We start from the raw sequence: 21,590 nt of genomic DNA, 5'->3' as shown, positions 1-21,590 counted from the left end.
ATGGAGGGAAGTTATAGAAAAAGCAAAGCATACGGGATTCACATTTTTAAAAAAGACTAGCTATATAAACTTGAATGTGACTGTTGGTCTTCCAAATGTGACATTCTTATTCAGTGGCCAGTAAATGGATATATAGCTAGAAGAGCTGAATCATACCAGTCTTGATATTTGCACTATTCACAAAACTAGAAGAAAGAGGGATGCTATATACCTAGGCAATATAACCACTCCAAGTTCTTGGAGAAACAAAGAAAGAAATAGGTAGAGTTGGGTTTATTGTGAATCAAAAGACCATAAGAAATATCATTCCATGGGATGTTAGGTCACTTATAATTAAATTGTCCACATGTAAGTAATAATTATGATAAATATTTAGGAGAATAGTCCTAGACTCAATCTGGAGTATTGTCTTCAATTCTTGGCACTCCCATTTGAGGAAAGATATTGATAAACTGGACCTGATCTTGAAGTGAGTTACCCAGACAGTGAGACTACTAGAATCCAGATACTATGAACATCAGTTAGAGGAACTGGAGATTTTTAATCTTAAAGAGAGAAGACTTGGGTGGTAGGCAGGGAGATGGGGAATGAGAGGAGACATAATAATTGGTTTCAAGTATTTGAAAGTTATGTGGAAGAAGGTAGAAAAGTCATGTGGAAGAAGGACTAAACTTGTTCTGCTTGGCACCAAAGGGCAGTCCTAGGACCAATAGAGAGAAGTTAGAGGAAAACATAAATTTGCACAAGAAAATGATGTCAGGAAATTTAAGGAGAATATTTCTGATAAAATTATCCAACAAGGATACTGTCTTCCTTAAAAGATACTCAGTTTTCCATCTCCAGAGGTATTCACTTGGAGGCTAGAGTTGATTAGGACCACAAATTTATAGCTAGAAGATGTTTTAGAAATCAGTAGAGACCCATTGCAATTTCTTTATTCTCAAAATTGGCTGATTTAAGGACACACAGTAAGTTGTAGAGCCAGAATTTGAAGCCAGGTCCTCTGCCTGATTGTAACAATGTTAGCATTTCATTCCAATGAAGGAAGGTCATTCTTAGGAATATTCCTTCATTCTAGAAAAACTTGTTTCTGACTCCCTTCCAACTGTGAGGTTCTTTGATCCTATGAGGATTTAAAGTGGGTCCAAGAAGAGGAAGTGGATCAGCAAGGCATGATCTGATAGGGCTGGTATCCAAGGTCAAATCTGGTGTGAGAACTGGCTTTGAAGTCGGATGATGCAAGCTTGGTCCCAGCTCTGGGTGGGATCATGCTTCATCTCAGCTCTGAGGATCAGCACTGTTAGTGTGGACAGCTCCATCACCCGTAGATCTGGCTCTTGGCAAGTTCTTTTTAACTTGCCATCCTATGCCAGTGGTAGATGCTTTCCCTGCTTTTCTGAAGAGGACCAGGGAATACAGGGTAATGTCTTGGCTCAAGTATTGGATTTAAGTGAGGAAGATTTGCCCTTGCCCTCTCTTCCAGAGTCATCAATGTCCAGTGGCAGGACAAAGGTCAAGACAACTGATGGTAGCCCAGGATAACAGTGAATGAACGAGCTACTTGATTATTTTTCTGTCTGTAGTCTGATTTGAAGATTTCTCTTTTCCCCGGGGAGAGACCACAATTGAAACTAGCAGGAAGGATTTAAGACTCCTAAAGCTAGCTCTCCATTAAAACTGACATGAAAGTTTCTTCTACCTCCACTCTCAGGGAATGATTGATGAGCAGAGCCTGAAAGGACCGAATCTTTTAATTTCAACATTGTTAAGGCCCAGGGCAGGATTAACAAGTTTTCCTCAGCCTGGAAAATGAAATCCCAGCTGTGACAACCTGGCAGTGGGAAGAAAGTGATAACAGACCTCCAGAGGGAGTTTTTACTTATGAAGATCTAAATTGCCGATGAGAGGATAGGCACCCAAAGGCACCTGAAAATGTAAGAACTGAAATGTAACACAGAAAAACTGCTGGGAGAGAAACTGGAAAAAATGGTGTCTATCCCTGGTCTATCCCTAGCAGGTACTAATTACTGCATGGATATCAGGGTAAAGTTGCTTAGCAACTCAAGAAAGAGCAAGCTAAACTATGAAGAGAAAAACTCCAGGGGAGACGGGAAGCAACTCAGTGTTCTTTCAAAAACAGTTTTATTTCTTTAAATGACAATATAGCAGAGACAGAGGCATTTCTTCCCATGGCAAGATCTCTAATTCAGCTCTCACACTCTATAAGAGATAAATTTATAAGTCACATAGTGAAAAGAATAATGGATTTGAATTCATATGAACTTAAGAGATCTACATTCATATGCTTAATTTGACCTAATGAGTGACCATTGGTAACAGCAACAACAATAATAATGAAAAGTTATATGTGTGTGTGTGTGTGTGTGTGTGTATAATCTCATAGTTCAGATAATTTGCAATATAAGTAATATACTTCCTGTAAATATACAAGTACACATTTTACTTATTTGTAAATAAAATATAGATTGTATATGTCAGCGTCATTCTCAGAACTGAACAAAGAGCCCCAAAAGACAAATAATTAGCATGGCAGAATCCAAAGGGAATTTCAAATCAAACCTTTATCTGTGAGCAATTCAAATATACTCCAAAAGCAAAAGTAAGAATGCTTCTGTAAGTGATATATATATATATATATACACACACACACACACACACACACACACACACATATATATATAGAAATGCAGCCAGAACAGTCCTATTTTGCAGGATTATTTGGTAGCAACTCTCTAAATCCTTTGAGTCTCAGCAGAGAGCTACAGAGAAATATACTGTTGTGGTCTACTAAAAAATACCAATTGATCATATGTGTATGTGTGTGTGTGCATGTGCGCACACATGTGTATCAGGATAAATGTAAAGCTCTATGCACTTTCATTAAAGATGGAGGAGAGAAGCACAATTTGTGTTGAAAAGCTCTATTTTTTAACTTTAATATTAATTTTTGTTTTGTTTTAGTAGGCTACCCCCCTCTATAATTCTCTGCTATGATCCAAGGATCAGTACCTTCCTAGAAGTCCATAAACACTAGTTTTTTCTGCCACAAAAGGTCAAGATACCTGTAGCTACTGACGGTCCTGCAGTGACTGTCTTTGCCCTTCTCCTACCATCAGCTCGTACTGCTTTGGTGGCTATTGCACTGCTGCCATTCAGTTCAGACTACTGATTGGACCTCGATCTCATAGATCTCACAGCCCCTGGATCTCACAGATCACCTGAGCACTCCCACCTTGGAATACTCATTCACATCAATGATGTGGAAAAGAGCCAGTACTGAAGGGGAGCAGCTGCACTGGAGAGAGGGCTTATCTCGGCAGGGTGGGCGCTTGAGGCGTCCATTAGGCCGTGCAGGAGACCAAGCAGCCACACGCACCTTTTCTTGGCTCTCCAGAGGTAATCCTACTGGTTCTGCCCATTTCAAAGACAATAAGCAGAGAGACAAAATGGCTTTAGTAATTACAACTCCTTCTAGGTCAGGAACCACTGAGTCATCACTTCTATTGGCTGTAGCAGCCAACGAGAAAAGTTCCCCCAGTCCTCCACAAGCCACTTGGACCGAAACCATGATGGGAGTGTTTACCTTTCTAGGCCGGTCCATTGACATGATGTTACCATATGCGACATTACCAGAGCATGGGATACAGATCCATGTTGTACTTACCCCATCATATCACAGCTGAGCATTATGTTCAGTTCAATGAAGGACCAACTTTTAGAGAAGATAATGTGAGAAGGGAGGAGCTCGGAGAAAGGAAAGTGCATGAGGATAGAGCAAATGACCTGAGGCCCTGGACTGGAGATTTAAGGCAGACAACACAGAGAACTTAAAGGCTTTTAAGTGGAAGAAGACCAAGGAATTTTCCACCTGGCCTGGGAGGCAGAGCTAGGGCCAAAGGTGAGAAGCAGATTTAGGTCAGGAAGAATGAAAACAGAGTTAAGTGCAGTGGCTCACCTTGGGAAGTCATCAGCTCCTTAGAGGTTTTTCAGGAGAGGCTGAATCCTTTTCAGGGATAAAGTATTAAGGATTCTTGTCCAGCTCTGGGATGAACTCTGATTTCTGAAGGCCCTCCTGATGCCATATTCTATGAGTATCAAAAGACATTAAATGCAATGCATTTTTCTCCCCCCCCAAAAAAAAAAAAACCTTAGTGATTTTTTTAATGAAAAACTATTTCATAACAATCAATGTCCTTTTTCATCATGTAGATGGAATCTTTTCTTAGAATCAGAGGGTTTAAAAGGGTCTTCAATAAATGGTCTTGCCAAATGTGACTGTTCTGGCTGTGTCTCAATATTTGACAATTATAAAAACATCTGTACTTTCATCCTTGGAGTATATTAAAATTGTTCACTGACAAATGAAGGGATGGAATTGAAATTCCTCTTAGGTTTCTCCATGCTTGTCATTTGTCTTTTAAGGGATTTTATTCCATTTTAACAATCATAGTGACAAGCTGGAATATGCTGAAAGGTGCAGGGATCCAAATTCATGTCTTATATATACTTTGAGAAGCGACACCTTTTTCATAATTTGTACTATCACACTATTCAGTGACATTTAAAGCAAGGGACTTCAGACTCCCCAGGACTCTCTTTGCTGTGTTCTGCAAGGGCCACGGAAGATCTGATTACAAGCCCACACCCTGAAAAGTATGATTGAGTCATGAGGAGTCATGGAAAATCTCGTCCCTAATTGTAGGAGCAGACTGGGGACAGGGCAGAAGGTATCAGCCTTTGGGAGAAGGCAAGTGAAGACATGGATGGCCAACTTTCCCCGTCTTCCTCCACTTTGTCACTTAGTCCAGTACAATAGAAATTCTGGGCTGAAGACTCAACCTTGATTTCTCACTTCTGAATCTTGGGCTTCAGGGCGACAAGATTCTGCTACCAGCCTAACCTGGCTTTTGTTTTAACTCTTATTTATTTACCAATGTGAACATCTACAAAGTGCAAACTGCTGTAATCTGGCTCTTTACCTAAACAGCATCCCCTCAAGTAGAATATTCAGTTTAATTCAACAGGCTTGCATGAAGTGTCTACTACATGGTAGGCATAGGAGATACAAACATGCGGATGAAAATAAATCTCCTGGTGGGGGGGTGCGTGGTGCATGGAGGGACTATGAGAGAAAGAATCGGGTGTAAGAGGGCTTGTGACAGAACATGGGAGCCAGGCTCTGCAGGAAGCAAACTAGAAGGCATTTACCAGCTGTGTCTCTGGGCTTCTCACTGAACAAGCCTGAGGCTCAGTTTTCCCATGTGTAAAATATGAAGCCGACAATAGCACGTACCTCACAGTGTTTTGAGATAATATTGAGAACTCCTCACCGATGTCTTAGAGTGCTTTGTCCATCTTTGGAAGTCTTCGTGAGGCATGAAAAGAAAGACTACTCAGAGAGAAATTTGCCAAGGAATGGATTAGGCTAGCCTCCTCCAGGAGAAATGGGGGGAAGTTCATTCCAGAAGGGGATGATGGTTGATATGTCCTAGTCTCTAATAATCTCACTCACACAGGATCTCTTCTCTCATGGACTACAGGATTTAGAACATTCGCTAGTTACATTTGCTCTCTTCCTTTGATATATAATGATGTAGCCAATTCCTGTGACTAAAATGATTGAACAAGACAGATTCCTGCTATATGTACTTTGATATATTTTAACTGCTGCTGCTGTTGTTTTGCCCACACATTTATTTTCCATTTTCATCAGCAGTCAAAATGAAAAATTTACTTTTTTTAATAGCCATTAGTAGGGTCAAACTATCTGTTTTTAGATTTTTTTTTCTTATCCTTTCTAAGCATTTGCTTTTTTGGAGGGAAAGGAGAGGAAAGCACGGCATGGAAAAATCCAAATCACATAATACTATTCTGAAAACTCATTCTAAAAGCATCATCCAAAGAAATTACATTGGAATTCAGTGTGGATCAAAATATGCTAATTAGTATTCAAGAAAGGGGGCCTGCTTTATACTTCAGTGAAGAAGAATTCATTTAGATGATTTAAATAAGTGCTATGACTAATCCTAGACAAATTGAAGCTGGATACACAGAGTGTGGGTTATTAGCTCTTTGTTAATTAATGAAACAAGGAAGAGTGGTTTTTTCCTTACAAATATTTCTATTTTTCCCTGGGTATTCTTAATTATATATGCATTTGCCCAAGTGCTCAAATACATGGGAGCAGAGGCTGAAATGGAAAATAATGATATTTTTCCACGGCATCTCATATTGTACTCTTTCTGGAAAACATTATTCATTTTATTTTGTTCTAACACCCTTTCCCACCCAGTCTCAATCCCATTCCCCAATCCCCTCGTGTATACTCTGAATATCAACACAACCACTGTTCTCAGGTGGTCTCAGAATTTCTCAGGAATTCTCCCTAGTTACCAGAACTCGAGGGGTGCCAGCCTCCCCAGGATTCCGAAGGCCTGTGTTTGGGATCCAGTTGTGACCCTTTCTACCAGGTGGCTGTAGGAAAATCACCAAATCACAACAGCTGAATTGGAAAGGATAGCGTTGAGCCACCTTACCAACTCTTGTGTGAGTAGTGAGCCCCCAAAGTGGGCATCTTCCACGTAGAAAGGCTCCACCACTTCCTCCATCCTACTTTGGAAAATGCCTTACTTTTCACAAGTTTTATTTCTCATATCAAGTCAGTGTCCTCCTCCCTCTAACTATACAAAGGTGTATTCTCTAGGTGCATAATCTTTCTGTTCCCTATTTCTTACTGAGTCAAGTTCATATTCAAGGACGCTTTCTAGGTGCTAGGTGACCCAGTGGATACAGTCCTAGACTTTGAGGCAGGAATATCTGAGTTCAAACAATCCCTCCAACACTCACTAGCTGTGTGGCTCTGCACAAGACTCTACCTCGGTTTCTCCACCTGTAAAATGGAGAGGTAACAGTACAAAGTTGCCAGGGTCTCTGTAAGGATAAAATAGGATAATTTGTGTAAAGTGCTTCACATAGAGATGCTAGCCACTATGATTAGCTACTGCATCCCCATCTAATGAATGATGGCTCAGGGGTGCACGTGATTATTTCTGAGAGCGCTTCCAGCCCTGAGTCACTCCTGTGCAGAGCGTCGGGCTTTAGAAAAGTCTCACGGGTCTTTGAGTTACGAGACCACTGTTACATGGGTATTCATTACATCGTCATTCTGTCGCCTCATTCTTCTAATATTGGACTGAAAGGGCCGGGGGCCCAGGTCTGTTCTCTGCCAGGACACGGGGAAAGGGACGAGATGTTTAAGTAAAAAGCAAGGAATGAGGGGCTTTCTTTGGCGAGCATAAACTTTCACACAGACACATACATACACACGTGCACACACATGTACACACATGCATACACACATGCCAGATGGAGGATTGCTGGAATCATTGTCAGTTTGCACTGGAAGTGGATGTGCACTCTCAGGTGGTCTGCCTGAGATGAATTACTTACTGCCAGTGGCCAAATGAGAGGCAAGATCTCTGCACGGTATTTCCTCCTCTGTACCGCTCTGCTTTCATATTTCATGGTGATCTCAATGTCATTTCCTTCCCTCAAGGGGTCTATGAACTTAGATGAGAAAAATAATGTCTTCATTTTTCACTATCTCGAACAGAAATTTAGCATTTCCTTTCCTTGGGAATGTGAGGCAACAAAACCCAGGAACACTTCTTGGACTTTATCACTGATAGAAAGCTGAAGCATTTTTCTGTCACATTTTAATTGTTGTAGATATTTCAAAATATCATTTATTCCCGTTACTCCTTTACAATCACTGTAGTTACTATTCTTGTTGCCCTGCCAAACATCACTCTTATCAGAAATCCAATTTTTAAAAAATATTTTTAAAACTGTTTTTCAGTTTGGGTCATTTTTCAGTCGTATCCAGCTCTTTGTGATCCCATTTGGGGTTTCCTTGACAAATACACTGGAGGGCTTTGCCATTTCCTTCTCCAGCTCATTTTACAGAACAGGAAACTGACGGTGAAGTGACTTGCCCAGGACCACATGGCTGCAAGTGTCCGAGGCCAGATTGCAAATCAGATCTTCCAGACTAAAGATTTAGTGCTTTTTTATCCACTAAACAACCTCATTGCCCTGCCAAATATTACTATATCAGAAATTCAATCTTTTTAAAACTGTATTTCAGTACATTCAGTTTCTGTGTAATCCCGAGTATTTTTTAAATAATGTTTTAAAACATTCTATGCTAAAAGAAATCTGTAGGTTTCACCACCCAGAGAGGGACTTGGAGTTGTGTAGATAAATCAGGGTCAGATTGTGGAGGGTCTTCACAACTAGGGGAAAGGAATTGAATAAGTAGCCTCTGGGACTTCCTCCTTCCCTAGAAGATTCTGGGCCATATCCCAGCATTCTGAGTTTCAGAGGATAGTAAATTATATGAATGTGCTTCACTGGGACCATTATTTACCATTCAGTGAGAATTACTTGGGAGCCTTAGCAGTAGATATGGGATAAAGAGAAGGGGAAAATAGCACAGAGCGTGTGTCCTGCAATGAATGCTTTTTAGTTGACTAGTGGATCCCACATCTGGTCAGCTACCGGTCTGCTGGCAAATCCCAGGGACTCGTTTTAGGGAGTAGTAAATTTTTGGGGATTAGCTTCCTAGTGCCAGGATGGTCCATTTGAATTCCTCTGCTAAGGGGAAGCCAATCTGGCCAGAGCACCTGTAGTGTGAAGCCTCGGCACCGAACAGTATCTCGGGGAGGCTTTTCCTGGGTGACTCGGATCTAGACGAAGTCCAGTCCCTAGTTCAGGAATTTCCATGCGATCTCTTCTTAGAATCAGTGGCCAGAGTCCTTGTTCACGGGGGTCACTTCCCAATGTGACGGTGCTGCTCAATTTCCATTTGCCAGTTGTTGTTTCTTTTGAATGTATCCAGATGATCCTCCAAAGAGATGAGAACTTTATACTGAAAATCCCTCTGCTGGCCAGGCCGTAACTGGAATATTATCTTCAGGTTCCTTAATTTATCAAAGCTGTTGAGGAATAAAGAGTGATCTGAAGGACAAAAATAATCGGGAAATCCAGCATGTGAGAAGTGGTTATAGGAAAGGGGCATTTGACACAACCGGTATTTGTTAAGCTTTTCCCTGGTAAAAGGTATTGAGCTCGGTGCTGAAGGTGCAAAGGTGAAAAAACAGCATCCCGCCGGCCTTTGGAAAGCTTCCCATCCAGTATGAAATATATGGGAAACAGGGAGAAACCCAAAGGACATTGAAACAAAGAGCTGTAAGAAATACAGGCGTCTGCTGCCTGATGTAGGCAGAGAGTACTGGATTTGGGGCCCTCAGGGGTAGGTCGGTAGAGAACGCTGGACTTAGGCAGGGAAACCTGAATTCAAATCCTCCCTCGGGCACTAGCTGTGTAACCCTAGACAAGTCACTCCACCTCAGTTTCCTCATCTGTAAAAGAGGGAGGGGAATATCACCTCCCTCTGGCTGTTAGAGTCAGATGAGGTGACCTCGGTAGAGCAAACCTTAAAACCCCTAAGATGCGGCTTCTCCTTATTGTCATTGTCCTTAGGCCTTGGCCCGGCCCTGCTGGGCTGCCTCCTCCTGGTCCTTGAAGACCATCTCAGCTCTCTTTTGCCCTTGGACAGTCTCTGTCCCCCTCCACAGCATCAGATGTGCAGGAGGTTTTTAGTAACATTTGCCAAACAAAATAACGAGGGGCTTTGACTTTTGGCTGGTGCAGAAAGGCAGCTTAGCATGGGGAGGTCCGGGCCAGCCTCCTTCTGCCACAATCTCCCTGGACAACGTTTAACAAAGTCAGCCGACGCCTCTGGTCTCAGCTTTCTCATCTGTAAAATGGAGGCAGTGCATTAGATGACCTGTAGCTCCAAAGCCACGAAACTACGGACTGAACCCAGCAGCGGTTTCTGAAGGCCTAAAGTGCCAAGGCTTGTGGTTCCCAGGCCAGGGCCGGGCCTCCTGGTGAATCATTTGGTCCGCATTTAAAGCTTGGTTCAGAACCAGAAGCTAACCCAACTGGGGCGGCTTTCTGTTGGAATCTTTACAAAGTGTTAAGCCATTGGAGTTGATTTAATCTTAGAAAGAGATATTTTGGGCCAGAACTTGAACTAGGTACTAAGTACAACTGATGGAAACAATGCTTGTGTTCACACCTTTAGAGAGCTCATAAGTATCTAAGTACTCAATGGAGTTCACGTGTAGGGCTTAGTCTGAATTCACACCTCTCTCAGGACCAGAGAGCACTCTGGGAGATAACCCAGAATCCCTCTCCCTCCAGAAGGCGGAGTTAACCTTTGGGAGATCACATAAATAGAGGGAGCTCTTGGAGCTTGGGACAGACTGGAGATTGAGAAGCCACCAGTCGGAGCTGGCTGGAGGCTGAAGAAAGCAGAGGCAGAAGCCAAGGACAAAGCTGCAAGACCTCTTGGAGCCAGGCAGAGAGATAGGCCTCAACTAACCGGGCTAATTTGGAAGGAGAAATAAACCTTTGTAATTTTTACCAGCTGGCTGAGATTTTGGAATAATTATTTATTTCAGCTGAGCCTAAGGCTGCCTCCAGGAAAACCACCACACTCCAGGATGTTATCTATATAAGTAAGATAGAACGTCTGCCAGCTTTTTGTGAAATTGCATTGATGGATGGGCCAGAGACTGAAAGCTTTCAAATGCATGTGAAAAGAAAATGCTGAGAGAACTCGAGAGCAGCCAGCAGAGTAAGCTTGGAAGCCGGGAGGCCCTTTGAAATCCCGGCTTTGTGTGCCCCAAAGCTGGCATTTCTGGGGCTTTATGGTGTGAAGAGCCTTCCTCAGGAACAGACCGGGGACACAGAGAGCATGAGTGTTGTGTCTGCCTGGTACCACGGTCCGTTTGGTGGCTCCTGCAGGGCAGGGAGGCGACCCAGAGCCCTCGCAGCCTGCGCCAGAAGCATCCGAGCTGTGTCTCCTCCGAAGGAGCTGGGCATCACGGGGCACAGCTCTGACCAAGGGCCCTCATCACCGGGCGGGTGGGTTCCCTGGCCATGGCAACTTGTGAAGCAAGAAATTCTCCAAGTTAACTGAGCACTGCCTGACTGATCCTGGGGCCTCGAGGCCAGACTGGGCAGGGGGAAGGAGGAGCAGAAACAAGTCACAAATGGGGGTCAGGGTCAATAAAGATGCTTCCAAGGTTCTGGTCAAGAAAACATGCAGACCAAGTAGCAGAGTCCGGACCTCCGGCTTCAAGTACGCGCCAGGGAATGTTAGCGCTTCGCTGGAACCTCCCATTATCTCAGATGGCAGGAGGGGAAGGGGTAGCAGAAGAGGTTGGGGAAGGGGAAGGGGGAAGAACAAAGTAAACAGACCAAGCGTGGGTCTGGAATCGGCTCTAGCTCGGCCTGTTCCCTGTAATCTTGCTTTTCTCATCTTGATGAAGGACTGGGCCTTTCTAGGGAGCTTGTGCTGAAGATCCCCTTGAGACTTGGGAGGTTCTAGGGACATGGGCTGTCTCAGAGGTAACAGACTTGTTGGCTACTTTCAGCCATGATTCATGTCTGAATGACAGGACTACATAAAAATCAGGAAATGATCTCCTTGATCAGTCAGGGGTTATGACTTTATGGACTTTTTAAGAGGACAGAAAATTTCAGAGAGGTCTCTCGGCTTCAGTTCTCCCATGGCAAGTAGAGGGTTCTACTAGATAACCCACGAAGGAGCATTTTTTGTGTTTTGTTTATTATTGCATCAATTTTTTATTTTTTTAATTATATATAAACACAAATGTTTACTTTTTTTTTTTTAATCTTGAGTTCTCCCTCTCTTCTCTCCTTCCTCTTTGTGAAGGCAGACAATTCGATGTAGATTATACAGGTGCAATCAGGCAAAACATTCCCATATTAACCTCAGAATAATAAAAGTAAAAGGGGGGAGTATGTTTCTATCTGCATTCAGACTTCATCAGTTCTTTGGATATGAACAGCTGAACTTCTATGAACCACTCATGGGGATTGGGCAAATCAGCTTATTCTCTGGAACTCAAAACTAGGTGATTACACTAGATGATTATTAAACTCACTAACACATTGTATTTCATAATTTGCTTAGCACAGTGGCTCTCAAACTTTTGTTCTCAGTATCTTCATGTTGTTAAAAAAAAACTATTGAGGATCTGTTTAAAGAGTTTTTGTTCACATGGGTTATATTTATAGCTATTTACTATATTAGAAATAAAAAATAATTTTGAATTTGTAGACCCTCTGAAAGGATTTCAGAGACCCCAACAATTCTTTGGACTACACTTTGAGGATGACTGACCTAGGACTTTCCTCATGACACCCCTGTGAGGTTACGGGTGTAAGGATCCCAAGTCTCTGCCCTTCTTTAAGACCCTAATATTCTATGTTTCATTTTCTGATAAAACCACTAAGTTTTAGTTAAAATAGATGGCTCACAATGTTCAAACTAAGTTAACAGTGACTGTGCTTAGGTGAGTCTGAGAGGAATGTTCCCACTGGACAATATGGATGATACCGGGAGCTTGCTTTGAGTCTTTTTTTAGCAAGTCAAGAGAAAAGAATAAAAATGCAGAAGAAAAAAATGGGTTTCATCTTCTCTCCAACATTCATTAGTTTTAATCCTGGGAAACTAATTTAACCCCTCTGAGCTCCGAAGCCTCATCAAAATGAGCATATTGGTACATTATGTGCCTGAAGGCAAAAGCTGGACTATATGATCTCTTGAAGTCTCAACTGGATATAGAATTTATGATTCTGTGAACTCCTTGGAGGAAAGCTTCCTGTAAACATGAAATATTAGTTCCTTAGGAAGGATTGGACCAGAGACATAATAAATTATTTTTATGACATAAGCAAACAGCCGCAAAATATGCCCCAGGCAACTGGCACAGAATATGTCCCCAAGTCAGCTTTTAAAGGCATTCTTGTTGGGAAGAGAGGAACAGTGGGTTAGGAAAAGTGGAGGAAGAACTTTAATTAGATTCAACTTCTGGGAGAAGGAAGCTGTTGTTAGCTGCCCATTTTAACTACTCTTCTTGCTAGCTATTTGCTAAGTTTAATTATTTAACTTTGATTCCTTGGGACAAAATCTTAATCATTCATTCCTACTCAAGGATCTAGATCGAACTGAATACACAAGACTTAGTGGTTTTATTCCAATGGGCTTGAAATGAGTTTGAATTATTCTTCTTTCCTTCCTTCCTTCCTTCCTTCCTTCCTTCCTTCCTTCCTTCCTTCCTTCCTTCTTCCTCCCTCCCTCCCTCCCTCCGTCTCTCCCTTTCCTCCTTCCTTCTTCCCTCCCTTCCTTCTTCTCCCCTTCCCTCCCTCCTTCCCTCCCTCATTTCCTCCCTCCCTTCTTTCCCTTCTTCCTTCCTTCCTTCCTCCTTCCCTCCCTCCTTCCCTCCCTCCCTCATTTCCTCCTCCCTCTCTTCCTTCCTTCCATTTCTGTCTTGCTCTAGCATTAATGTGATGAGTTCCCTGTACTTCCTCTCCCCATTGTAATGCTGAACATGGTACAATCCTAAATTCAGAACCGGCTACTTTAGCTTGGGATTCCCCGTCAGCATCTCCCCTTCCGTAGTTGGATTCTAGGCTTGCGCATGCTCTGCATGTCCTGTGTCATTTCTCATATCGTGCTGGTGCTGGTGCTCTTTAAGTTTCCAAGTTTGCATCACCTCCTCATTGGGGCTGTAATTTTCTTTAGAACAAGGACTCCATCTTGTCTTTCCACTTTTCCCAACACCTGGCAGCATACTGAGCACAAAGTGACAGGTGAAATTAATACTAGCGATTTTCTGAACTGTTTCTAACTTCTCCCTATAGTTGAGAACTGTCATTGTTTGGACCTCCTTGAGCCCCACTTTCCTCATCTGTAGTATGTGGGGCCTGGGCTAGGTAATCCCAGAGCTCTTTCTGTTCTGAAACCTGAGGTCTGCATTTTTTAATTGGCCAAGTGGGAAGCCCAGTGCCTAGAACACACCTCAGGCTGCTCTTTGAATGGGAGATGCTACAGCAAAGTTCCCTGTGGCCCTCCCACAGCCTTCCGAGTCTCTCCCACATCTCATGGGGGGATTATTTTTCTGGCAGTAAAAAGCAGCCTTCTCTCTGCCTGGAGGCCATCCACTAATGTTGCTGCCTGGCACCAGGAGAATTGTTTAGTGAGCCAAGCTGTGGAAAGAGAAGATACGCTGATGAGGTGATTCCAGATAGCTAGTTCAGTATAATGAACAGCATCACGTGGCTCCGAAATCAATTAATGGGCATGGGCACGAGTAGCTGGCAAAGCAATTTCTACTCCAAACTGCACGTGGCCATTTGCTTTCTCATCATCTCGGTTTTATCATATATAGAGTTTGATAAAACAGCCAGGCTCCTTTTAGAAGGTCAGAGCTGGGAAAGAGTCTGAAAACAGAGAAGTCTCAATTCTGGCTCAAGCTAGAAAAGAGCTTCCTGGTTGCCTGATGCCATACCACCGTCACTGCCAGATAGGTCAAGTGGAGCGACTTGCCCAACAAGTTAGTAGCAGAGTCTCCTATGGGGGAGACAGAGACACAGAGACAGAGGGAGAGACAAAAAGAGACACACAGAGAAACAGACAGACAGACCAAAAGAGACACAGAAAGAGATAGACAAGAGACAGAGAAAGACAGGGATGGTGAAAGAGACAAAAGAGACAGAAAGTCAGAGACAGAAAGAGACACACAGAGAGAGACAGACATAGAGACAGAGGGAGAGACAAAAAGAGACAGAGGTGGAGAGACAACAGAGACATAGAAAGACAAAAGAGAGAGAGACAGAAGGAGGGAGAGACAGAGACTCAGAGAGAAACACAGAGAAAGAGTCAGAGAAGAGAGAGGAAGAGGAGAGATAGAGAGACAGAGCGAGAGAGTGTGTGTGAGAGAGAGAGGGAGTATATACCAGTGTGTCCAGATGTACCCCACTATCTTCATAGGTAAAGCGTCTCTACAGCCCCATAAGTTTTCAGGACAATCCCATCTAACAGGTTCTTTCAACATGTATGAAACAAAATGGACAGTACTTAATAGCTTTGTGTTTATGCAACAGTCCATGGCTTTCGGTGCTGTGTGTGCTGGATTTTTGTTTTTGGAAACTGGAGTAGGGGAGTGAGCAGGTGGTAGAGAGAGTTACGGGTCATGAGGAAAGCATAATGCTAGTAAAGTTAGGGAGGGTTCTCGGAGAAGGGAGGATTTGCGATGCATTTTTAATAAAGCCCATTTTGACAAAGCTAGTTAGTAAACTTTACAGAAAGTGGAATCCTTGACTTGAGAGCTTACAATTAGTAGAAGAAAAGGATACAAAACTACAATATTATTTATTATATAAAAGTGTATTAAGTCCTTGCTGACAGTGGGTAGTCCGCGGGGAAAATCTAGTGAGCTGGTACTCCCCAGGGCTGGCTCTCCGATGCGCTGAGGAGATTCTGGTTGCAGGCTGACCTGCCTGTGGGGCCATCCTCCTTCTGCCACCATCAGTGGTAGGCCCTGCTCCCACCCTCAGACTGGGGAGAGCTCTGTCTGCTTAGGGGTGCGTGCTAGTGGGAGCAGATGGGGACCTTGGATACGACCTGATCCCTAACCGAGGGAAAGCCTCCTCGTTGTCCCGCTGGGCACACGGCTGGTCTCTGATCTCCCCATCTTGCCCTCAGCCCACAGAAGGCAGCTCCCCAAGGCATTTTTCAGACTGCAATTTTTAATATCCATCTCTCTCTTTGGTGAGCCCCTCAGGCAGGACCCACCCAGCATCAAGAGCACTGGGCATTTTGTTTGGACAGCACTGGGATTTGGGATGAGCTCTCCAGTGCTGTGTGGATGATGTAAACGTTCATTAAAGGGAGCAGGATTTTGGGTTATTCCTTCCAACACAAAGACTTGGCTCTGAATGTGGCTACTGCAGGAGTGGCTACCGGGGGGGCGTTCCTTAACCTGGCATCTTGTCTGGTTCATTTCAGGTGGGATCCCCTTCATCTTGACCGGAGAGTTCTTCCAGCAGGCTCAGCGGCCAGCAGCCTTCATGATCGCAGGGACGGTCAACTGGCTCTCCAACTTTGCAGTGGGGCTCCTGTTCCCCTACATTGTGGTATGTTTTGGGGTCCCTACTTTCCTTCCACTTTTCCTAAAGATCTTTGCACCTCTAAGGAAAGGGGATAAGGAACAACCAATGAGAGAAGAAATAATGATGAAAGAAGTTTGCAGGAAGGTGATCCATCTTTCCGGATTGCTCAGATTTGTACTTAAGGTGACTTTCTTAGCCAGGGAGAGTGAAGAGCGTTGGCAGAGGTCCGGGCTTCGGATCTCACCCTGCTCCTGTCCAGGAGGTGGAACTTGTGGCTGTCACTTGTATGACCTTGACAGCTTTTGGGGCTTTGGTTTCCTCCTCCATAAAATGAGAGTTGCACCAGAGGGTCTCTGGGCTTCTTTCCAGATCCAGGACTTGGTTCTTTGCTCCCCATTTTGACACTGGAAAGTACCTCTCTTTCTTTGGGCCTCGGTTTCCTTACCTATAGAATGAAAGGTGCAAATGATATTAAGGTCCTTTCAAACTGTTAACATTCTACCTTGTGTTAAGTGTAGTTCCTTCCAGTTCTTTTCCTCCTCCAGTTTCCCAGCAGTTCTATGCTTGAATATCAATCATTATTAACCAGTATTATTATATAAATGTCCAGATGCCTTCCCCACTCCCAAAAATTGATTGTAAATTCTTCGAGGAAAGAGATTATCATTTGTTTTAATTATTAGTGCTTAGTAGAGGGCCATTGATTGAGAGACTGATAAAGCATTGACTAAGGCTTAGCATAAGCACTGGGAAAGCAACTGCAAGAAAGAAAAATAATTCCTTCCATAAAGACAGTATATTCTAATGGTCAAAGACTACACAAAGGCACGGTTTGGAAATAACCAAGTCGTTGCAGATGAAAGAAAAAGAAAGTTCCCTTATTGCAGCCCAACGTTCCAAGCCAAGGGTCCCACATTGCAAAGGAAGGGAATGAGGATGACGAAGGCACAAGAGAGCAGGCGGCTCGGTTTGCAGACGTGGTCACTTAATGAAGCTCAAATTGAATTCTAGTTCTCCTGCTAAGGGCCTGCCAGCTTTGCCATTCTCTGCTTGTAAATGAATTTCTCTTAGACGCTTCAGATGGGCCCGTCACTGCTCCATATAATTGAGGTGTGTGCCTAGGGATGTGGACTGAGGTAGTCACCAATTTCATTCAGTATTTTCCTGGAGTCAAACAAACTCCCTTAGCCGAACTCATAAAATGGCTCATTGTCTTTTCAGTCAAATTGAAATGACTTTTCCAGGCCTGATAATTTTGTACAAATTTAATTCAATTGAGTCACAGGATGACCTGGAGGTTGCAATTTAGATCTTCCCTGAGAATTCGGCAGAATCCCAGCCCCTTCTCCTCATTCTTCAGTTGCTGCATATGACGGGAGCATCCACCTATAAGACAGGGACAGACCAAGAAAGTCTTTTGTTTCCTTGTCTGTCACTTGAAGGCCGGTGCACGCCCCTGAAGAACTGCCAAGATCTCCTTCCCCTCCTACGTTCCCTGCTTCCTCTTTGATTTTAACAGTGTTTGTGCAATATGTTTCATCAGACTTAGTTGGCAATGAGCCGTATTTTACTGGATGTATAATACTGGAAAGAGCCATGGGCTCCTGGACAATGATTCTGGAGCGCTGGCTTGGACACCCATGACTGACTGATCGTTACTCCAGGGAGTTCTGGGGAGAGATCAAACGAGTTATCCCTATGGTCTTTAGTGGACTCCAGAGTGGCAGGGTTTACTCACTTCTCAGTACATAGGAACCATTCTCAGCTTACCATCACATCTTCTCTTCCCTCTCTCCCAAAATGGTAGGTCTGTGGATGGGAGGGGGAAGGAAGTGGGCAGTTGGGTGACGTAGTGGACAGAAGGCTCATTTTGGAGTCAGAAAAACTTGAGTTCAGATTCTCCCTGAGACATCTCCTATCCGTGAGAGCCTAGGTGAGCCTCTGAACTCTGTGTGCCAGAGCTTCTTTATCTAAAGGCGAGGATGACACTCATCACACCTATTTCACAGGAGGGGCAGCCAGGCTGCACAGTGGCTAGAGAGCCAGAATCGGTTTGCAGGAGGGCTTGTCTTCTTGAGTTCAAATCTGGACTCGGACACTTCCTCCTGTGCACCTCAGTAAAATGAGCTAGAGAAGGAAATGGCCAAAACCTCCAGGCCTCTGCCTAGAAAACCCCCAAAAGAATCAACAAAGAGTTAGACGTGACTGAAACGACTGGACAACACCAGGAACAGTCTCGGGGGGTTGGCAAACCCTAAGTGCTACAGAAAGGTTAGCTAGTATCACAGTAAGTCAGTCTGAGCAGAATATCTCTCTCCTTAAATTTTCCTTTTATGGATTCTTCTTTTGCCCTCATCATTTCTTTCTATGTATTTATAACTATGTCATATTTATAAGAAAACCATTACTTGAGGCAGTTGGGAGAATGAAAAGAAAGCAGAAATACTGGTTTTATTTCTTTTCTGTTTGCATTCTCAAGGAGAGTGATGTTCCAGTACATCACAGAGTGATGTAGACCAAAAATGCTTATGAAGCAGTTGAAATCCAATATAGTCCTAATAATACTTCTATTTCGACAGTACCTTAAAGTTGACAAAGGACTTTCCACTCAATAACCTGGAGAAGTAGGCAGTATACCCATTATTATCCCCACTTTACAAGTAGAGGATTGAGGCTTAAAAATTTAAGTGATTGTTTAAGTGATCTAAATGAGGAGATGAAAAGGAGACCCAGTCACCAAGCCCTTACAAATAATATTTCGGTATTTTTTAAAAAACCGTTGTAATTTTTCATTGATCTTTGAACAAAATTGGATGGTGAGACAGGACCAACTCTCCCCTCCACTTGGGGGTCATTGCGGGGTTATTAACTGACCTAATTCCGATATTGCCATGTCTCAGGGAAGTGGGACCCTGAGGAGAAGGAGAGAGACGGGCAATGGCCGGCCGGTCAGAACACAACTTTTACCAGGGAGTGCCCCAAATAATCACAGTAGTAACATCCAAGGTCATGGATCACAGGTCACCACAGCAGAGAAAATAATGATGAGAAAGCCTGAAACGCTACAAGAACGACCAAAGTGTAAGCACACGCACTGAAAGAATGGGGCCCGAAGGCTGCTCAGCGCAGGGTTGCCACAGACCTTCAGATCATTTAAAACAACACCCCCACTCGAAAATACCCGTGGGCACGACACGGCGAGGGGGGCCCAGAAAATCTGTGTCAAAAGAACGTTGATAGACTGGAGCACCCCATCCTGGCTGGCCACACAAACCCGCTAATAGCTGCTCTGCAACACAGTCTCAACCGCAGGGGGAGAAGATGTGGCCCAGGGAGGGCTGGGACAAGGCCATCCTCAGAACCAGCACCAGGGCCCTTCAAGGCCCTTCCAGCTCCCTCGGTCAGTGAGTCTGTGAATGGTGATCACACAAGCATTTATTAAATGCTTACTGTATACCAAGCACTATGCTACAGGATTGGGTTTTTTTTAAAAAGAGTGAAACAGTCCCAGTTCTCAAGGCGTATCTTAGGAAGAAAGAGAACATGGACAAAGGTAGACATTTCATTCAGGTTTCTCAACTCAAATTAGAACAGCATTAACCTATCCATGGGGGATGATTCAGTCCTTTTATTTTTTCAGTTTCTTTTCTAGACTGCCCATTTTCAATCTGTAACGCACAAGTTTTTGATGCTCCATCAGGAAGTGAGTTGCCTGTCCCTGGAGACATTTAAGCAGAGGCTGGACAGATACACAACACAGGGGCGTTGCGGTAGACCCTCAACAACTCATTGATTTGAGTTTTTCTTTTTGTAAATTAAATTACACTCAAAGAGAAGCTAGATAGCCTTGGAATCACACTTGGAGCCAAGAATCAGACGGGACTGAGAGAAGAAACATTCAGAATAATTTTATTGAGATCCAAATTAAACCTGGAACGTGCCACGTCTCAAGCCCATTTTTAGAACATCTCGATGAGCAAAGCTTGTCTGCTTCCTCCAAGATTTGTCAAGAGCAGGAAGAAGATGTCTCTTAGCCCTCTCTTCACAGTCACTTGGCAAAATTTCCTGGAGAAAGATGTGATAGGAGATACTTAGGTGTCTCAGTTGTTTGGGGAGAAGTTGTGAGTTTGGGGAGATGGTGGGCCAGTCCACACATGAGCTCCCTGAAAGCCTTGATATCCCCATTTACTGCAGCCAGTTCTTCAGTGATGGTCTTGGGAAAGTTAGGAATAGAATGGGAGTCACCCAGGGACAGGATGACAGCTTGACTGATCGGGGAAGACCCCCATGCATCCAGCAGGTGGGACACAGCATAAAGGAGAGCCCCCCATGAGGAATGGCTGACTAGATTTAAAAAAAAGATCTCAAAGCCCTCTTTATGGGGGGCAGGTGATAAATTCTTAACAGCCATAATCAGAGATTTTGGGATGGAAGGGCAGGTCCAGGATGTACATTTTTAATTCCATTTCCTGGCTCCTGGCCTCAGTCATTCCCACAGATTCTTCTATTGTCCGGCAGTGGTTCTTGCCAGGAATAAGAAAATGTGAGTCTCGGAATCGCCGGACTGGGACGCCTCCTGCTTGAATGAGCTGAGGATCCTGATCCATTCCTGAGACACGAGCATAATTGTCAGCCCCAACCCTACCCAGCAACCCCAGAGTCTGATTTGCCATAACTTGTCATCATGTCCCCAGACGTGTGTGGGAAAGGTTGTGATTAATGTCATTTGCAAAGCAAATCTACGTTGCAGTTTTCAAAGTAACTGGGTAGCAATTATCCTAATAGCAGACATTTTATTTAGCATTCTCAGTAGTCTCATTCATCTTTGGGATGACCCTGAAAGCTAGATGGGGGAGTTGCTCTGGCCTGGGCCCTCCTCAGTCTAATACCGCTCAATCTTTCCAATCCTGTCTCACAAAACCGGCCTCTAATGTGACTCAGTCTTTCCAACCATGTCTGTTGTAACCAGCCTCCATTATTTCTACACTTGAGAGCCAAGTGGGATTTTTTGTGTCCCCTGAATGGCAGACGATAGCCCACACAATTTATGAAGCACTTACTGTGAGCTGGACGCTAGGCTAAGTGCTGGGGACGTTATATTGCATTTTTAAGTTTGCTTGATGCCTTAAGAGCCCATTATTTCACTTGACTTTCAGTCAAACCGATTCAAGTTCTCTTCTGACTTCTTCCACATTTTAAAGATGAAGACATTAAAATGGAAAGGACCTCACCAAGGCCCCCATAGCTACTAAGTGACAGGAGCCACGTCTTCAGAGTTTGAGACTAGGGCTCCTGGCACAGTCGCACTGGCCCCCCACATATTTGCCGAGATTTACAGGGCAGTCGATGCTCCCAAGCACCATTTTGAATGCCTTCTCTCACTATTCTCCTGACAACCTGAATGACGCTTACGGTGGGTATCATCCCATTGGGCAGTTGGGAGAGCCAGGGTGTAATGACCTCTCTGTGCAATCAGCAGGCTGGGGAGTACTAGAGCTGCAACATCAAGCCCAAAT

At 43.8% G+C, this 21,590-nt stretch overlaps 1 protein-coding gene across 3 annotated transcripts in view; it reads left to right on the top strand.

The window, feature by feature from the left end:
- SLC2A9 (solute carrier family 2 member 9) overlaps positions 1 to 21,590 on the top strand; it is a 172,063-nt gene that overhangs the window by 139,297 nt on the left and 11,176 nt on the right. For 2 of the 3 annotated variants that reach the window (XM_031942313.1, XM_031942312.1), the window contains one exon: positions 15,971 to 16,098. In XM_031942313.1, the coding sequence (XP_031798173.1) occupies positions 15,971 to 16,098 (128 nt within the window). Of the gene's footprint in view, positions 1 to 15,970; positions 16,099 to 21,590 lie in introns of those variants that run through there. The other variant, XR_004230192.1, reaches the window with a different exon arrangement.

The sequence above is a fragment of the Sarcophilus harrisii genome, chromosome 6 (genome assembly GCF_902635505.1).
Source record: "Sarcophilus harrisii chromosome 6, mSarHar1.11, whole genome shotgun sequence".
NCBI lineage: Eukaryota > Metazoa > Chordata > Mammalia > Dasyuromorphia > Dasyuridae > Sarcophilus > Sarcophilus harrisii.
The sequence above is the reverse complement of the archived record's forward strand: the minus strand, read 5'-3'. Positions and strand labels throughout refer to the sequence as shown.